The sequence below is a fragment of the Equus asinus genome, chromosome 10 (assembly GCF_041296235.1).
Source record: "Equus asinus isolate D_3611 breed Donkey chromosome 10, EquAss-T2T_v2, whole genome shotgun sequence".
Lineage (NCBI taxonomy): Eukaryota > Metazoa > Chordata > Mammalia > Perissodactyla > Equidae > Equus > Equus asinus.
Window position 1 is genome coordinate 41,256,662 of NC_091799.1, and position 17,184 is coordinate 41,273,845.

Below are 17,184 nucleotides of genomic sequence, written 5' to 3' on the forward strand. Positions count from 1 at the left end.
TGCAACCTTCTCGGGAATTTTACTTAACACAGCATCTTCATCCCAAGGATTTAAAGCGTGATGGAAACTTTAGCTCATGAATCAAAACAACTCTCCAGAGCTAAAAGCTAGTTGTATTTGCATAACAATTTAGCAGATCTAAACAGCAGGGCAAGGTCAAGTGAACTAAATTGCCAAGGTCATGGTTCTCTTGAAGTGGTGTTGAAATTCAGAATTGCTGACCCCCAGTCCTTGCTCTGCCTCACGGATACCTCTCCTGCTCTCCTAAATGATACAGTGGCAGAAAATAAAAATAAATCTACTGTATGTGTGGAAACCAAAGACCTGCCCTTAACCCTCTCCTTTCCTTCTAACTCCAGATTATTCAGATCATGGAGGAAAAGATCGAATCGTAACCCACTGATACCACTGTCTTACCACACAAATGGAAGAATTTACTAGAAACAGTGATCTGGAGGACTCTTGGTCTAAACTAGGAACTGCTGTTGACTGTATTTGAGACTCTAAAAGTATTTTGACTCTCTTTAATTTCTTGATGCAATAATTGCTTCAAATTCACTGTTTTAATTCTGAGAACCTAAAAACATAGGAATCCTCAAAAATTGCAAAGGCCCACGTGCCAGAGAGAAGGAAGCTGAGGAGATTAAATGTGTAAATGATGCTGGCTTTAATACTCTTAGCCGGAAAAACCGTTAAAGCGACACATCGAAGAGAAGCGCCTTAAAGTCACAGCCTCTTTGAACCTATCCCAGTGAACCAGTGGATCTCAGATTCCTCAGGCGCAACTCCAAATTCTGAATTCTCCGGGAATCGGAGTCCTCGCCCTCTTAGGTGGCAGGGAAAATCGCAAACTACGACTCCTAGCCTTTGAGGGGAGAGGACTTTGCAGGGGCGCGGGGAGCGCCATCCGGGAATCTCACCATCAGTGGGCGTTTAGCGCAGCCAAGCGACGGGCTGGCGCCAGGGCTCAGCAACAGGGAGGCGCCGGCTGGGGCTGGGAAAACTTTGCGCCCCGAGCGGAACCACCCTTTGCTGGCCAGTCGCGTCGCTCCTCTGAGGAAGCAAGCGGCGGCGGCGACCCGGCGGAAAGAGGAGGAAAGAAAGGAACAGAGGAAGTAATGAGGGAAGAAAAATGAAACCAGCTCTGGGGAAGCCTGCGAGAAGGTAGCCGACGGTGGAGCAAGGAGTATCTGGCATCTTTTCCGCGCCCCGGGCGTGAACCCCTTCTCCTGGGCGACCCCAAGGAAATAAGTGGGTTTCTCCTGGAAAGAAAAGGAAGAGAAAATAATCCAAGTGCGCGCGCTGCCTCCTCGGTCACCGTAGGAACTCCGGCTGCTTCTCAGCCCAGCCTCCCCACGGGGCGGGACGCAGTGCCCGAGCCGCCCTGCAGATGGGGCGGGCAGGGAACAGGCGCCCCAGCCGCAGGTGACAGGCGCCGGCCCGCCCGCCTGCCTGGCTCCGCGCAGGGACCGGGCGGGCAGAGGATGCGAGGCGGAGGGGCCTGGGAGCGGGATCTGAGACTGCCGAGAGCACGGTAGGCTCCAACTTGGATGGCCTGGAGACCGCTCCAGCTCCTGGGACCGCTTCACCGCGTGGAGTGAGCGGCGCGCGGGACCTGGGGGCGGAGACCTTAGGCGGCGGCTGCAGGGGGCAAGCCGGGCGCAGGAGGGGGCGCGCTTTCTCCCTGCGGGTCTCAGTAATGAGGAGACTGAGTTTGTGGTGGCTGCTGAGCAGGGTCTGTGTGCTGCTGCCGCCGCCCTGCGCACTGGTGCTAGCCGGGGTGCCCGGCTCCTCCTCGCACCCGCAGCCCTGCCAGATCCTCAAGCGCATCGGGCACGCGGTGAGGGTGGGCGCGGTGCACTTGCAGCCCTGGACCACGGCCCCCCGCGTGGCCAGCCGCCCTCGGGACGGCAGCCGGACAGGCGCCCAGCGGGATGAGCCCTCGCCAGGGACTTGGCGGCCCCCGGCGCCCTCGCCAGGAGGACGCTGGTTGGGGAGCGCCCTGCATGGCCGGGGGCCGCTGGGCGCCCGGAAGCCCGGGGAGGATGCCGGGGCCGAGACCCTGTGGCCTCGGGATGCCCTACTCTTCGCCGTGGACAACCTGAACCGCATGGAAGGGCTACTGCCCTACAACCTGTCTTTGGAAGTAGTGATGGCCATCGAGGCGGGCCTAGGCGATCTGCCGCTCTTGCCCTTCTCCTCCCCTAGCTCGCCGTGGAGTAGTGACCCTTTCTCCTTTCTGCAGAGCGTGTGCCACACCGTGGTGGTGCAAGGGGTATCGGCGCTGCTTGCCTTCCCCCAGAGCCAGGGCGAGATGATGGAGCTCGACTTGGTCAGCTCCGTCCTGCACATCCCAGTGATCAGCATCGTGCGCCACGAGTTTCCGCGGGAGAGTCAGGTGAGAGGAGGCTGGCGCGTGGAGTGGAGCTGGGCGCTACTGGGGGCCGGACCTTAGTGTGGGGAGAGAAAGGGGACGGATGAAGTCCAGAGGGACTTAGGGCTTTACAGCTTTGACGTTGTTTAAGGATTGGACCTTTTCTGTAGGTGGTAGGTAGAAGGACCTCAGTAGAAGTAAAATAAAACATTTTAAGCGCAGATGAAAATAAAATGAGAGAGAGAGGTAGCAGATGGAAGCAAGGAAGTGGGCAGAATAAGCGAAAAAATCTTCACGTTTTGATCGGCTGGAAGAAACCTAGCGGGTGCCCGACAGAAGTAGAAGTCGAAGTTCAGGACCGTGGAGAGCGATCGAGGTTCTGATAACTAGAGCGGGAGATGGGGATGGCTGACTCTGCTAGTCTTTCACTCCCGTGAGGAACTCTGAGAGCATGTGGCAGGAAGAGCAGCATCTGCTCTCTGACTTCTTTAGAAGGTGTGCCTGAGCTTTAGGCGATGGCGAAGGAAGGCAAAGGAAGAAAACACATCTCTCTAAATCCTTTGAGTAAATAGGAAATCTGCAACTAGTACAGAAAAAATAGGTAAAGAACAGTGGCTAATTAGTCCTGGATTTGGAATGTATTAAAGACATTAGCTGATAGCATAAAAATGGAGGAGAAGACTCATTTGGGCTGGTTTCTTTGTCCCTACCTTCCTTCTATGTGATGTGGGCTCAGAGACTGGCAGTTTGCAGTTGCTGTGTTCAGCCCATTTCTGCTCCAATTATCTAGGAGTAAAGGAAGAAGATCTAATGATTTAGTTTCCTATGGGTTAAGAAAATTAAATGTATTTTCAATAAAAGAAGCTATTTGTGAACTTAACTGTTCATAATAATGATGAGATAAACATTTAAGGAGAGGATGGGGTCCTTTCAGTAATAGCAGTTTTCTGCATTTTGTGCATTATTTTAATCAAAATATCAAGCTTCATTAAGACTTGCACCAGTATTTATGAAACAAATAGGTAATTGGTATTGGCCCCATTTTAAAGATTGAGAGAGAGGAAAATTCTGGAGCTTGATCAACGTTTGTAAGTGTACTGGTAAAAGAGTCCAGATACTGGAGAATTACTAACTCTGTATCATTTTCACTCTATCCTTTTAGCTGGAAAAAGTATTTCTCATCACTTTTCCTCCACTTTTGATATAGATACAGAGGTAAAAACTAAAATGAGTGAGGATAAATACAGGTGAAAACTTTGATAAAATCTATGCATAAAATATCAAGAGAATACTAAAGATTTCTTTTTCTAAAAAAGTGAATCTTACGTTTTTAATCTTAGGAAGGGCAGGCACAAGATACTTTCAGCACTTGCCCAGAAAATTACTATTTAATGCTGAAATACACAGATTTGATCTGCAGAGTGCAACCTAATTAACTTTTATCTAAAATATTTCCGTCACCTGAATCACTGTAGGCAGCAGATGGGAAGGCATGGAAAACACAGGTGCACAATGCTGCCAATGACCAAAGTGCTATAAACATGAAATTGCATCCATAGGGTGCATCATTATTAATATATATGCAGAATCAGATCTAATGAAATGCAAGAGTCAGCATCACTTGCTTCTCATCATTGCTTCTTTATTACCTAATACTTCATAAGTTGCCAATAGCGTTCACAGTCTCCAGACTCCTTTCCATTTGTAGATTGTTTGGCAAGAGTCTTAAATAGCAAGAATTTTCTCCCAAATTAGCGTTCCTTAGTTAGAAGGGAAATTGTCTGTGTTCCATGATGGATTTGTGCAGTAAACTCTACATTACAACAAGGGGACCAGAGAAACTGTGAAGCAGCTTCTAGAATCAGTCAACTTCAAAGGTTTAGGACTACTGGGGGAAGAAAGTCCTCCAGGGACAACCCTTACAAGCTGACAATAAAATAAGTACTCTGCCAAGCACATTTACTTCTGTGTTTCAATTCAGAAATGTATTTTCAATCACTGTTGTCACTGTTACTTTCATGGCGCACATATTGAAAGGGAGACATTATTATATTAACTCAGACCTAGTTTGCCCAACTGAGGACATTTCCTTTCATATTTCTTTGTATTTTAAATTCAAACTTATCTAACTTGTCTTACTTTTAGTGTGTCATCCCATAATGTTCTATATTAAGAATGTCCAGCTCAATGCCAAGTCACTGTAATATGTAATTTTAGAATATGACCCTAATCTGCTTTCAGCAAAAATAATAACTGATCTTTTCCTTGCTTCTCCTGAAAAGTAGACCTTTCTCTAATACACTGATGTGATTTTTAAAAAACTTTCTAAATATAAAAGAATGTCAAAGTCATTTTACATATTAAATCAAATTTAGCCACTGTCCTCATTGGAGTCTACTGCCCAGTGACCTATTACACTGATTGTGCCAGTGCCTGAATAAGGGCTTCTAGAAGAAAGTGGACTTGTCCACACAAGCAAGCAAAATAAAATTGTGTCTCTTATTCAGGCAAATCAAAATTGCTTTTAGAGAAGGAGCAGCAACTGTGTTTCCTCTCACTTTCTTTTGGGCTGCTGATTTATTTCATATGAAGCCTTTAATTAATAAGTAATGATTTTGACAGTATTCCTGCCACAACTTCTAATGGGAAGAGATACCACTGAAATGATCAAACCCCTGAGAGAAGCATATAGTTTTATTCCAATATACTGTTTATTCAAAACATCAAAGCATCAGATCATCAGCTTGGAAGGAATCAACTTCCTTCAAGCAGGGAAGTCCATTAAAAGTAAGATAGTTAACTATTCACTTTTGGAAACCATGTGTGTTTTATCACCACATAATAAAAACTTAATACAACATTACACATAGGATAGGATCAAAGCATGTTTCCATCCAAAAAAATTCTGACTTTACTACCGTACTCAAACCTCCACTTTCAGCTAACTCATTTTAATAAAATGATCATTTCTTAGTTCTAAATTCTATTCCCACACCCTCAAATAATGATGCTGCATACGGATCCAGTTACATTTACATTTAAGTTCCATTAAGTTCCAACAGTTGTTCTTTCTCTTCCCTCTCCAAACCCCTTTTTCTTCTAGGGGTTTTGCATAGTTTCTCCAAAGTTAACTCCTTGAAATTTACCTGCTGCTAAAATGTATATCTCATGTTAATTCCATATTGGTTCCATTAGACAGAGTTAATGGAGTAATATAATTGGCTTGGATCCAAACCAATGCAGTTATAATGACTGTACTACTATTTTCAACTCTTGTTGAGTGTACCAACCACACTTTGCCCGTCTTGTGAGCCATATATGCTAACTAATTAATATATGTTTATTCCCATGGAAATATAAGTGTTTCAGATGATCCATTTTCTCTGATAATACAGGCCTAACTACTGAAGCCTATTTATTAGAATTTAGCTAGCACAATGCCACTTTTGTGTGGAACAGGGGACAGAACAATGATACATACTACCACTACATAACTTAGGTATGTGCCTCATGAGGGGACAAGGAAAGGGCATTTATTTCTTTATTTGTTTGTTTATTTATTTATGAGGAAGATTAGCCCTGAGTTAATATCTGCCACCAATCCTCCTCTTTTTTGCTGAGGAAGACTGGCCCTGAGCTAACATCTGTGCCCTTCTTCCTCTACTTTATATGTGGGATGCCTGCCACAGTACGGCTTGCCAAGTGGTGCATAGGTTCGCACCCAGGATCCAAACCAGCGAACCCCGGGCCGCCGAAGCGCAACGTGTGAATTTAACCGCTGAGCAACCAGGCCAGCCTCTAAAAGACGTTTATTTTTAAAACATATACTCTCAACTTTGTTGGTTTTCCTTGACTTGCTTCATGGAAAACACTGCTCTGTCTCCTCTTGCGAAAGTATATTCTTCTGCAATTCGTGATGAATTTCTGATAGTAGCACCTAATTGTTACTGACTTGAAGATAAGCAATTTCAAATTAAATGTCAAGTGATGCAAAACTTTCCTTAGCAGTGATCTTTTACAGGTTCCTCTTGAAGAACAGAGACCTGAGATTCATTTGGAAGTTTTTATTTTTAATTTTGGAATATTTTTTACAATACTTATTTTTCTAGATAAATAGAGCAGAAGAGACTAGCAGACACCATTCATTAGGCAATTAATCCATCTCGCCCACTTTTCTTTTTGCTTGCCACAGTATAGTCATAGAGAATATTTGGTCTTGATCTTCTTTGACTATTACTTTTTGGAGTTCACTTATGATTGAATCAACTGAAGTATCTGAATCATCTGAAGACCAATTTCAATGTCTAATTCCTTAATGCTTTATCTTTTGGAGTTGCAGAAGGCACTATGGGTTTTGTGCCTTTAGATTTTATTTCATGAATTCCTCCAGTCAAATTCCAATCATGGTTGAAAGAGCAAAATATAATGGAAAGTGTGTTAAATAGTAGTGAAAAGACACTCAGCCCACCTCTGCCTCTTATTGGCCATATAATCTTGGGCAAGTGCCTCTATCTCTGAACACCTATGCTTAATAGTCAAAAGAAGATACCTTACTAATCTGACAGAGTTGTTTTATGAGTCAAATAAGAAAGTGAAGTACTTTGGAGAAATTTATAGTGATAGCCAAGTAACTAGTAGAGAGGTATTGGTTATGATCTGATAAGAAACATACAAGTTCTAATTCTGCATTAGTAGTTACTAATCAAAATGGGATGTGATTCACAATATAACGTCTTCATCCTCCACCTTGCTTTCTACCCACTTCTTCATTTTCTTTCTCTTAAAAGAAAAAGAAGTAAGTGGGTTTAGCCAAAAAAAAGGAACTAGGTTCCTAAGTAGCACAAGCTCTTTATCTCATCATGGACCAATAACAGTTTGCAAACCAGCTACTTTGAGCACCACTGCCCTAGACAGCTATGTAGGGCTCTAATAGCAAATTATTGTTCATTTTAGTGGCACCACCAAATGTTGAGATGAGAATCTCATTGTCTTTTCTCTTGCCTACTCTAGTTACTCCTATCTACTTACACAGAAGAGTAGAGGAATTGTACAGCACCAGAAATGTCATGCCAAATCTATAAACTAGGCAAGAAGGAAGAAAGACCATCTCAGCATCTGCCGCATTGCTTTTTGAGTGAATGCATGAATAACAAATTAATGGAAATCTTTAAGCCACTCGTTTGTCCTTCTCAGATCTTTCATTTATGAGATGGGGGAGAAAAGAGCAATGGGAAAAAGATGAGCATAGAGCCAGCTGTCTGTCACCTCTCTCATCCCTTCCCACAACCTAACACCTCAGCAAGATTCTCAGATCGCCTCCTGAATGTGTATGATTCAGAAGCTTTCAGGGAAGTCTGTGTTTGAGCTCCTGCGTTGAGGGAGCAAATTGATCATATTGAGCTGGGCTGGTATTGTGGCAGCTGGAGTAAACCCTGACACTGAAAGGCTAGTATCTGGCTGACTAGGGATGGTCTACTGGTGGAGATAAGCCTTCAAGGGTTCAAGTGGTAAAGGATTAAGCAGGATGACTCCTTTTTGTTCTTAGTGCCAGTGAGTCAATTCCCGCTCCTAGTGACCCTGTCTACAGTAGAGCTGAACCCTGCTCAGTCTTTTAGCGCCATCCTTTCACCTTCCTGTGCTGTATCAGGCGATGCTTCACTGCTATTCACCGAATTTTCATAGCTAATGGTTTTGGAAATGGGTGGCCAGGTCCTTCTTTATCTTAGTCTGGAAGCTCTGCTGAAACCTGCCCACCATGGGTGACCCTGCTGGTATCTGAAAATAGCAGTGGCATAGCTTTCAGCATCACAGCAGCACACAGCTGCCACAGTATGAAAACCCACAGATGGGTGATGAGGTTCCCTGACCAGAAATGGACCCGGGCTGTGGTGGTTGGTGAGAGTGACAAATCTTAACCACTAGACTACCAGGGCTGGCTGACTTTGTTTTTCAGTCAGGCTGAATTATGCCACATTGTTATTCATTTGAGACATAGATTTAGGAAAAAATCATGTATATTTTGTAGCATTTATGCTTTTCTTCTTCACAAATGTGCTCATAGAATCTTCCTAACAGTTCTGTGAGATAGACAACAATGTATAGACAACATATAGAGTACTTGAAAGAACTATGCATTGTGGGAAGAAGTCACTAAGAAGAAAAAAGATTAATAGCTCTTTTCTGAATTTAGTGTACTTGTCACCTACAATCCAAAAACACAGCGGATCCATCACTACTTTTGAATTATCTCAGAAAAAAAGGATAAAAGAGAGAGATATCTACTTCCAGGTTTGATTGTTAAAAGTTTATTTCACAGTGAATATCCAAAAGTTGGGACTGAATTAAATGAATGATGATATATCTTTACAATGGAATACTAGGTACCCATTCAAAATGAAAATATATGCATTGTCACAGAGAGAAAAAAATTATGCAGTGTATGTAAATTGTGACCTGTAAAATATAAAGTCTAGAATTTTATTTATAAAAATGTTAAATGTGATTCCAACTAGATGGTAGAAGTCCACATTTTTCCTTATTTATGCCTCTATTTTTCTAAAAATAAGTGTGTATTACCTACAGGATTAAAAATAATAAGACAAAAAAGATAAGTTACCTTCACTTTTCCCTATAGGCACTTTCAATATTTCCATATGAACGTATAGATTTCAGGAAAAAATAAATCGCAAAGTATGTTTAAATTTATCAAAGTCTTTTCACAGCTATTTTCTTTTCATTTTATCCTCACAATTACTTTGTGAGGTGAGCAGGACAAATAGTATTTTGTTTTGCAAATGAGACAATAATAACATATAGCTGGAAGAAATATAAGGTTAAGAGAATAGGTTTTGAGATGCGCAGACTTAGTTTGTCTTCACTCACACCTTTCTAGGCCTCTTACCTTGGGAAACGTGCCTGATGTCTCTATACCTCAGTTTCTTGATCCATCAAATATGGCTGTCTCACAAAGTTGTGGTGAGGATGACATCATGTGTGCAGTTATAAGCACACGACCTAAAGAACTGTGTGTTCTTATTACAATAATCATTCTTTTAACACAGAGTGTTGACATGGCAAGATTAATAAAAACTAAAATAATCAGAATAAGAACTCAAATCTTCTAGCTTGCTCTCCAGAGTACTTCCATGTGCATTTTCAGTATGCCTATGATATTTAGGCTGAGAACACTCAGTTCCAGAGGACCAACCCTAAGAAAAACAGGCATCTGCTGTTTTGAAACCCCACTTAGAGTTGCAGTTCACTGAAGTGAACCCTCAGGTTAGATGTTTGTGAAGTTGATCAGCAATGAAGTAAACTCTGAAGTCTAATTTCAATTAGTTGCTCCTTTGGGATCTGAATGATTGGATCCTTGGAGCGGTTACTTCGGAGGTAAAAAATAATGTTCTATTTCTCTTAGTCGGAATTAGGAATTCACAGGTCTTGCCTTATCTACTAGCCTAATATCTCATAGACAGCTCCCAGGAACGAAAGAATCTTGACCCAGTTGATGGTTTAAGCTTCCCCGGGGGAGAAGAAGAGTAGGGGTTGTTAGAAAGGGCAGAGCCTAACTTGACATGGATTGAAAGTTCAGAAGTTTCCCCCTTTTCATACAGGCTTTATCTGTGCTAATGGAACTGATTTGTGGCGTACATTAGCTCAAAGTTTAGGGACAACAGCGCTATTATATACTTATAGGAAAAGGAGACCCATAAGGCAAGCTCTCTGTTTTACGGAATGCTGACTATATCAAAGCTGTTTGATGCATACAACTAGGAGGGACTTTTTAAATGCATATTGCTTTACTGATTATAAAAGCAACGCATGTGCACTCCTTCCCCCTGGGTGTCCTAGAGTAACATTTTGATGTATTTTATTCGCTCAAGGCTAATGGTTTAAAAATTTTAGAAACAGTTGGGTACAACTAAAGAAAGTCGTACTGTCACTCCAGCTGGACATTGGTTGTCAAAGAAAATCTTATTTTTTTAATTTTCTGAAAACTCAGAGTCGACATGGCTTTTTGAATCTTCGGCACTCTGAGTTGATGGTATTTCTGTATTAAAAGGTGATATTTTCCTTTGTATTTTCAGCCTAACTTTATATTTTCCTCACTCTGCAAGTGTCTGAGTCTGCGGAGTTCCAAACAATAGCTCAGTCTGTGTCTTCCAGTAGCATTCTTAGGAATGACTCAGAACTGGGCTGTTGTTACCATCCTCTCAGCAAGGGGTGGTTATTGGCTGAACTTTCAGGATCAAGCGCTTTGATGGCTACACAACCTGTATACAATCTATTGGTGTCTTTTGTATTGAAAGCCTCAACTCAAAGCCAAACAAAAGTTGGGTTAATACTCTCCAGATTAAAAATAAAAAATGTTTATTTCCATAAACAAAGTTAGACTCTCAGCATGTCTTTATCTAATAGAATCACAATCTGGCTCAGTTGTGAAGTTCTATTTGTTCAGTCCCAAATGGGGTACTTAAACAGGGATTCCATTAAACAAAGAATTTGCTTCTGTATCTTGCGAATTTAGTAGGCACAGATAGAGAACTGTTATTGCTTTGGTGCCATGCAAGGAATTAATTTGCATCATATCACACACTATGTTATACACACAAGGAAATGCTTCAGTGTGTACCTGAAAATGAAGGATTAATCCAACGTGCCTGGTCGTATGCACAGAGAGCCATCTAGTGGTCTCTCAAATATAGCTTTAAGTTAAAGCGTCCTAGGAATCCAATCTCACAAGACAGGAAAAGGACTCCACGCAGGTTTTAGTCCATCTCTTGATCTTTTGACCATGGGAAATCTAGGTTAACCCATTGAATAAAAGACCTTCTTCTGCCTTCCAAGAAGATCCAACAGTTTCTGCTGTTCTACTACCATATCTGTAATCGCAGTTATAAATCATTATGTAAGATATCTCAATGTATCTAGATGGGTTGGGAGGAAAACGTGAATGACTTTTACTAACTTTAGAAATGTAGAGTTCTTAAGTATTTTAGTAGCTGTATTTACTATCAATTGGGTTTATAATGCAATATGAAAAGATGCAGCCATTTTATTGTGTTAAGCATATAATTTGTTCCTTTATTTCTGATTATAAAAAATTTATGTTCTTTATGGGGAATTCTGCAAATCAGTAAAGTGCCAAAGAATAAAATGAAAATTACCCATAAACTCACAACCTAGAGATCGAGACATATGTATGTGCTATAAAATTGGGACCATGCTATTTTATGAATTTTTTAAATTTCCCCATATATTTTAAATATCTTCCCGTGTCATTAATATTTTTCCGTTATTTTAATGACTAGATGCTTTGCCTTTGAATGGACTTTTCTCATGATTTGTTTAACCCCTGTTGTTTGAATCCAGGTTTTCCCAATGAAAAAATCAGTAACACTGCTATTAATGGGACTTTACCAGACTCATCCTCCTTAGCATTCTTGTAATTTTTGGTGCTGTGGGACACTCTCTACTTGAGTTCTATGACACTATCAGGGTTTTCCTTTTTGTTGGCTCTTTCATTGTCTTTTACTGATTATGCGTCTTTGACCCGTGTAGTAATAATCACAGTGCTGTGCTGTCCAATATGATCACTAATAGCCATATATGAATACTTATATTTAGACTCATTAAAATGATATAAGGTTAAAAATTCAGTTTTTCAGGCACTTTAACCCCATTTTAAGTGCTGCTACATGTGGTTAGTGTCTACCGTATTTGACAGCACAGATCTAGAACATATTCCTCTTTACAGAAAGTTCTGTTGGATACTTCTATCTCTGTCTAAGGGCATGCAATTGCAAGGAACAGAAATTCACTTCACCGAGCTGGAAAACAAGGGATTGGCCCTAAAAAACTATAGGAAAATGACAAGGGGAGAAATTGCTTGAGGCCCAGCTGGGCTGCACCACTGGAAAGTGTTAGGGCAGCTACTCTCTTTTTCCTTTCTTCTGGGGCTCAAAAGCTCTTCTCTTGGCTTCTCAATTCACATATGCTCCATCCTCCTCTCTCGATACCTGCTTCTTCCTCTGTCTGCTATAACTTCTATATGTGCACGGTTCTGATTTATCATGACAGGACAGAGCCTGAACTCTCTATGACTTTACAACTCTAACCAAATCATCTGACTATGTTCCTTGTATCTCTTAGCTCAGATTCTCCAGACATCTGATTGGCTCAGCCCACATAAATTTGTTCCCTCTCCACCCAAAATTATAGGCCCTCCCTTAATCCAATGAGCAATGGCCAGATTCCTGAGTTAAGTGCTTAATATAAACCTTAGAATACAGCAATAAATAAAATAGCAAAGCTCCTGCTCTCAAAGAACTTACATTCTAGAGGGGGAGGTAGACAATAAGACATGCAAGCAAAGTAATATATCATATGGCATTATTAAGTAGAGGCAAATGTAATGGAGAAAAATAAAGCAGGCTCAAAGATTAGAGAATGACTATGGTTAGTCACTAAGACCTGTCTGAGGAGGTGACATTTGAGCAGAGAATGAAGTAAGGAGGGAACCATGCAAATTTCTGAGGGAGAAGCATTACCAACAAAGAGAACGAAAATGTATAGGCCCTGAGATAGGAATGAGCATAGGAATAAAATTTGTTGAATCAATGAATAAATGAACTATCCTTAGTACCATGGATTACAAGATTGGCTGGTGGGCACAATATCAAGGAAGGAATACAGAGGCGATAACCAGACCCAGTACCTGCCTACATATGGGTATTTCCCAAGGGTTAGACTCCTGAATTTGGCTCTTTGCATGTGGCTGCACCAGGAATTTCTAACTGAATCTCCAGTTATATCTCTCTTTCTCACTTAGACTCAAAATATTTAAAGATATCCTAAGATGGTGTCCCCTCTCACCTATAACAGATTTCTCAGAACATTTTTGGCTTTTGCCTTTTCTTCTCACCAGGTTCTGTTGCCTCCTCAGTATATTTCTCCTACCTCTATCCTTCCTTCTTATTTTCAAAAGACATTAGTTCCTCCCACCCATACTCTTGAATGGCCTATATATCTCTAGTTGCTTTCCTCCAAAGCACTCTACATCATGCTGCTAGATAAATCTTCCTAAAGCAAAGCAACTTTCATTCATTTATTCATTCTTTCATTTTTTTCATTCAACAAACACTTATGAAGCACTTAGCTTCATGCCACTCCACTGCTTGAAAGTTATTTTACTATGGAAATATTATCATTCTTTTTTCCATGTCCCAACACTCCCAAGGGAGGAAACACACACCTTAATAACAATGGTTCACTAAGTCACAAAATTGGAGCAAGGTAAACTGCCCTTAACAGAATGTATCAGGTTTTGTGCATATAGTTCAAAAAAGCCTTCCGTGCCCCACTCCTAAGATTCTGACATGCCTCCCACAAGCCAGAGAAGTAATCAAGTCAATAATCATCAGCAAACTTACAGAACCTAGTCCTCAAGCCTGTCCACAAATGTGCGAATAACTCTTTCCAATTCATGACATTCTGTTGAGATACAGGTGCCTAGAAAAAATAAGATCTCTAGGAATAGAAATGTGTGTGTGTGAGGTTTTTAAAAAAAATCAATAAATGCAAATCATATTTAAAAGCATTTCTCTATTTATAGATCTATATAGAAAGACAGATATACAGACCCAAGTTGTCTTGATTTACAGATGAATTAAGTTCCAATTCAAAATTGATTTTTCCTTTGAAACAATGTTATCTGTGGCTATTAAGACCTCAGGCCAGGCCACAAAAGCTTGTTTGACCTATAATATAGCAGAACTCTGGTGTTAATAGTTCTTTAGACACTGAACACTATCTGTAACAGGCTCTTTCTGCTTGAGACCAAGGTGCTGTGGAGCAAGGAGGAGAGCCAGCAGAACCGGCTTCGAGTTACGGCTCCATAATCATCTGTATAGACTCGAGAAGCCTCTCTGAGCCTTATTTTTCTCCACTATAAATTATAAATAATTGCTCATTAAACAGGTATTTGTCAAGTGCCTATGCTATTTTAAAGAATTGATGTGGATTTCAGTAAGTTTACTATACATAAAAACTCTTCATAAATTCAAATTAAAAAACAGATGAGAAGCATTTTTATTGAAACATCTTTTTCTTCAGGAAAACATTCCTAGTTCCAGATTTGGAAAGCCAGGACGTATCTTCCTCGGTACTAATTTGGCAGTAGGACAGCCCACCCTTGTTCTCGCCTCCTGCGTTGAACCAGAGTGGTCATACTGCAACTCCTAAATGGTCAGCAGCAGTTGGAAAGGGAAGGAAGGAGAGCAGGGCTTCACACTTCCCAAATAGGGACTAAAAAAGGTGCTTGTCCTAAATGTCCCCATGGTCAGCTGCCCATCTTAGGCCCGAGGGAGAGGAAAGGATTTTGAGGAGCTGGCAGGATAGGAGGACCACAGCCAGGACTCAGAACAGAATGAGAGACACTTTGGAAATCAAATATTAAACCTAAGATTGACTTCTTATAGCCATAAAAGTACATTAGTTAAGATTTAAGATTGCATCAGTGTCTAAGTAATACTCCATAATGGATTGGGATTCTGGAAAATAATCAAATCCTAGTCTAACCTTCATTCCAAGTCTGCCTTTAACACTTGCTGGGCAGCAACCACTTAAAGATCTTGGCATCTCCATCTTTCAGAACCACTTTAGGATTTAGCAGTCCAGGCCAGGAGAACTCTTAGGATCCCCTTCGTGCAAAGTAACACTAGGCATAAACCAACAGGCTTCACCATGGCCACACCATCTCTGCCCACAGCATTTTAGTGACCTCCTAACTGACTTCTTTGCCTCCCTTCTTGACTCCTCTGTTAGATACTCCAAGCTTCTGTCAAAAAGTGAACAAGCTCACTAGCCTGCTTAATTAACTCCTCCACTCCTCCCTAAAGACAATGGTATTGGTTTCCAAGTCAGGCATTCATGTATTGCCTTCATAATTTTTGCCATATCTCGACATCACCCATTGCTGTTAATTTTTAAAATTAACTTACTACTTTACTTAAATAAATTTATTTTTAAAAATCCTTCCATCATGACATTAATGAAAAGCAGGTACCTCATTGCCACAAATAGAAATTAACTGTAAAAATAAGTACACAATGAAAACAAAATAATTCTAACTAGGTACTCTTGCCTGAGCCCTTTTTTAAAATGGAAAGTTTCCAGGTGTTTGAGAAGTGTTAAAGACATACTGACACCAAACTGAGGCTTTCACCTTGATTTAACAGAAGGATTAAATGCTAATTGAAAAGGGATTAACTTTCTCACTGCAGGTCAGTGTTATTTAATGTCAAGTCTCTCAACAACATAAGATCCTCTCATGAACCACCTACACTCTGCCAGACTCTAACCTATAGGATGAATTCTAAGCAACTTGGTGCAGCATTCAAGGCCTTTCCTTATCTTAGCCTTGCTTAACTCTCCTCATTTCTTCTTGATCCAAACCCTCATCCCTTGCACTCTGTGCTCAGCAATGGCTAAAGGCACAATGCTGTTCCAAGCCTTGACACAAGTTATTCTCACCGCTAGGAATGCCCTTTCCTTTTGTGTTGGCCTGAAACTCCTACTCAACCTTCAGATCTTTGCTCAAACATCCCCTGTGTGCAGTTGACTGCCCACCCTCTCCCTACCACAGTGAATCACTTTCACTTCTGTGTGTCCTTTGTACCTTGTACCTGCTTCTTTTCTAGATCTATCACAGCAGTGTAATTATTTCTTAACATAGCTGTCTCTCTCTTCCACTGAACTGACCTCTAAGCTCCTAGCACAGTGTGTGGCTCATTGTAGATGCTCAATGGTTATTTTTTTCCAATTTTGTTGAAAAATAATTGACATACAGCACTGCATAAATTTAAGGCATACAGCGTGATGGTTTGATTTACATATATTGTGGAATGATTGCCACAATAGGTTAGGTTAACATCCATTATCTCATATAGATACAATAAAAAGAAAAGAAAAAATTTCTCCTTGTAATGAGAACTCTACTCTCTTAACAACTTTCCTATATATCATACAGCACTATTAACTCTAGTCATCATGTTATACATTACATCCCTAGTACTTATTTATTTTATAATTGGAAGTGTGTAACTTTTGGCCACATTCCTCCAATTCCCTCTCCCCACCTTCCACCTCTGGTAGCCACAAAACTGACATCTTTTTCTATGAATTTAGTGTTTGTTTGTTTGTTTAGAGTCCACATATATGAAATCATACATTTGTCTTTCTCTCTCTGAATTATTTCACTTTGCATGCTGTCTTCAAGGTCCATCCGTATTGTTGCAAATGCTAGGATTTCCTCATTTTTTATAGCTGAATAATATTCCATTGTGTGTGTATACATATACCACAATTTCTTTATCCATTCATCGACTGATGGACGCTTAGGTTGTTTCCATGTCTCAGCTATTGTAGATAATGCTGCAGTGAACATGGGGGTGCAAATTTTTTGAGTTAGTGCTTTCATTTCTTTTGGATATACAATCCCATAAGCGGAATTTCTGGATCATGTGATAGTTTCATTTTTAATTTTTTGAGGCACTCCTTACTACTTTCCATAGTGGCTATACCAATTTACATTCCCACCAACAATGTGGAAAGGTTCCCTTTTCTCCACATTCCACACCAGCATTTGTTAGCTCTAGTCTTTTTGAGGATGGCCGTTCTAACATGTGTGAGGTGATATATCTTATTGCCATTTTAATTTGTGTTTCTCTAAAGACAAGTGACGTTGAGCATCTTTTCATGACACATTGGCCATTCATATATCTTCCTTGGAAAAATGTCTGTTTAGATCC

The 17,184-nt window shown here is 40.8% G+C and overlaps 1 protein-coding gene across 2 annotated transcripts in view; it reads left to right on the top strand.

Annotated features, from left to right (window-relative positions):
* The first annotated feature begins 960 nt into the window (after positions 1-960).
* The window catches only part of GRIN3A (glutamate ionotropic receptor NMDA type subunit 3A), a 150,769-nt gene continuing 134,545 nt past the window's right edge, over positions 961-17,184 (top strand). For both annotated transcript variants that reach the window (XM_070519106.1, XM_014842182.3), the window contains exon 1: positions 961-2,398. In XM_070519106.1, the coding sequence (XP_070375207.1) occupies positions 1,700-2,398 (699 nt within the window). In that variant the 5' untranslated portion in view covers positions 961-1,699. The remainder of the gene's footprint in view (positions 2,399-17,184) is intronic.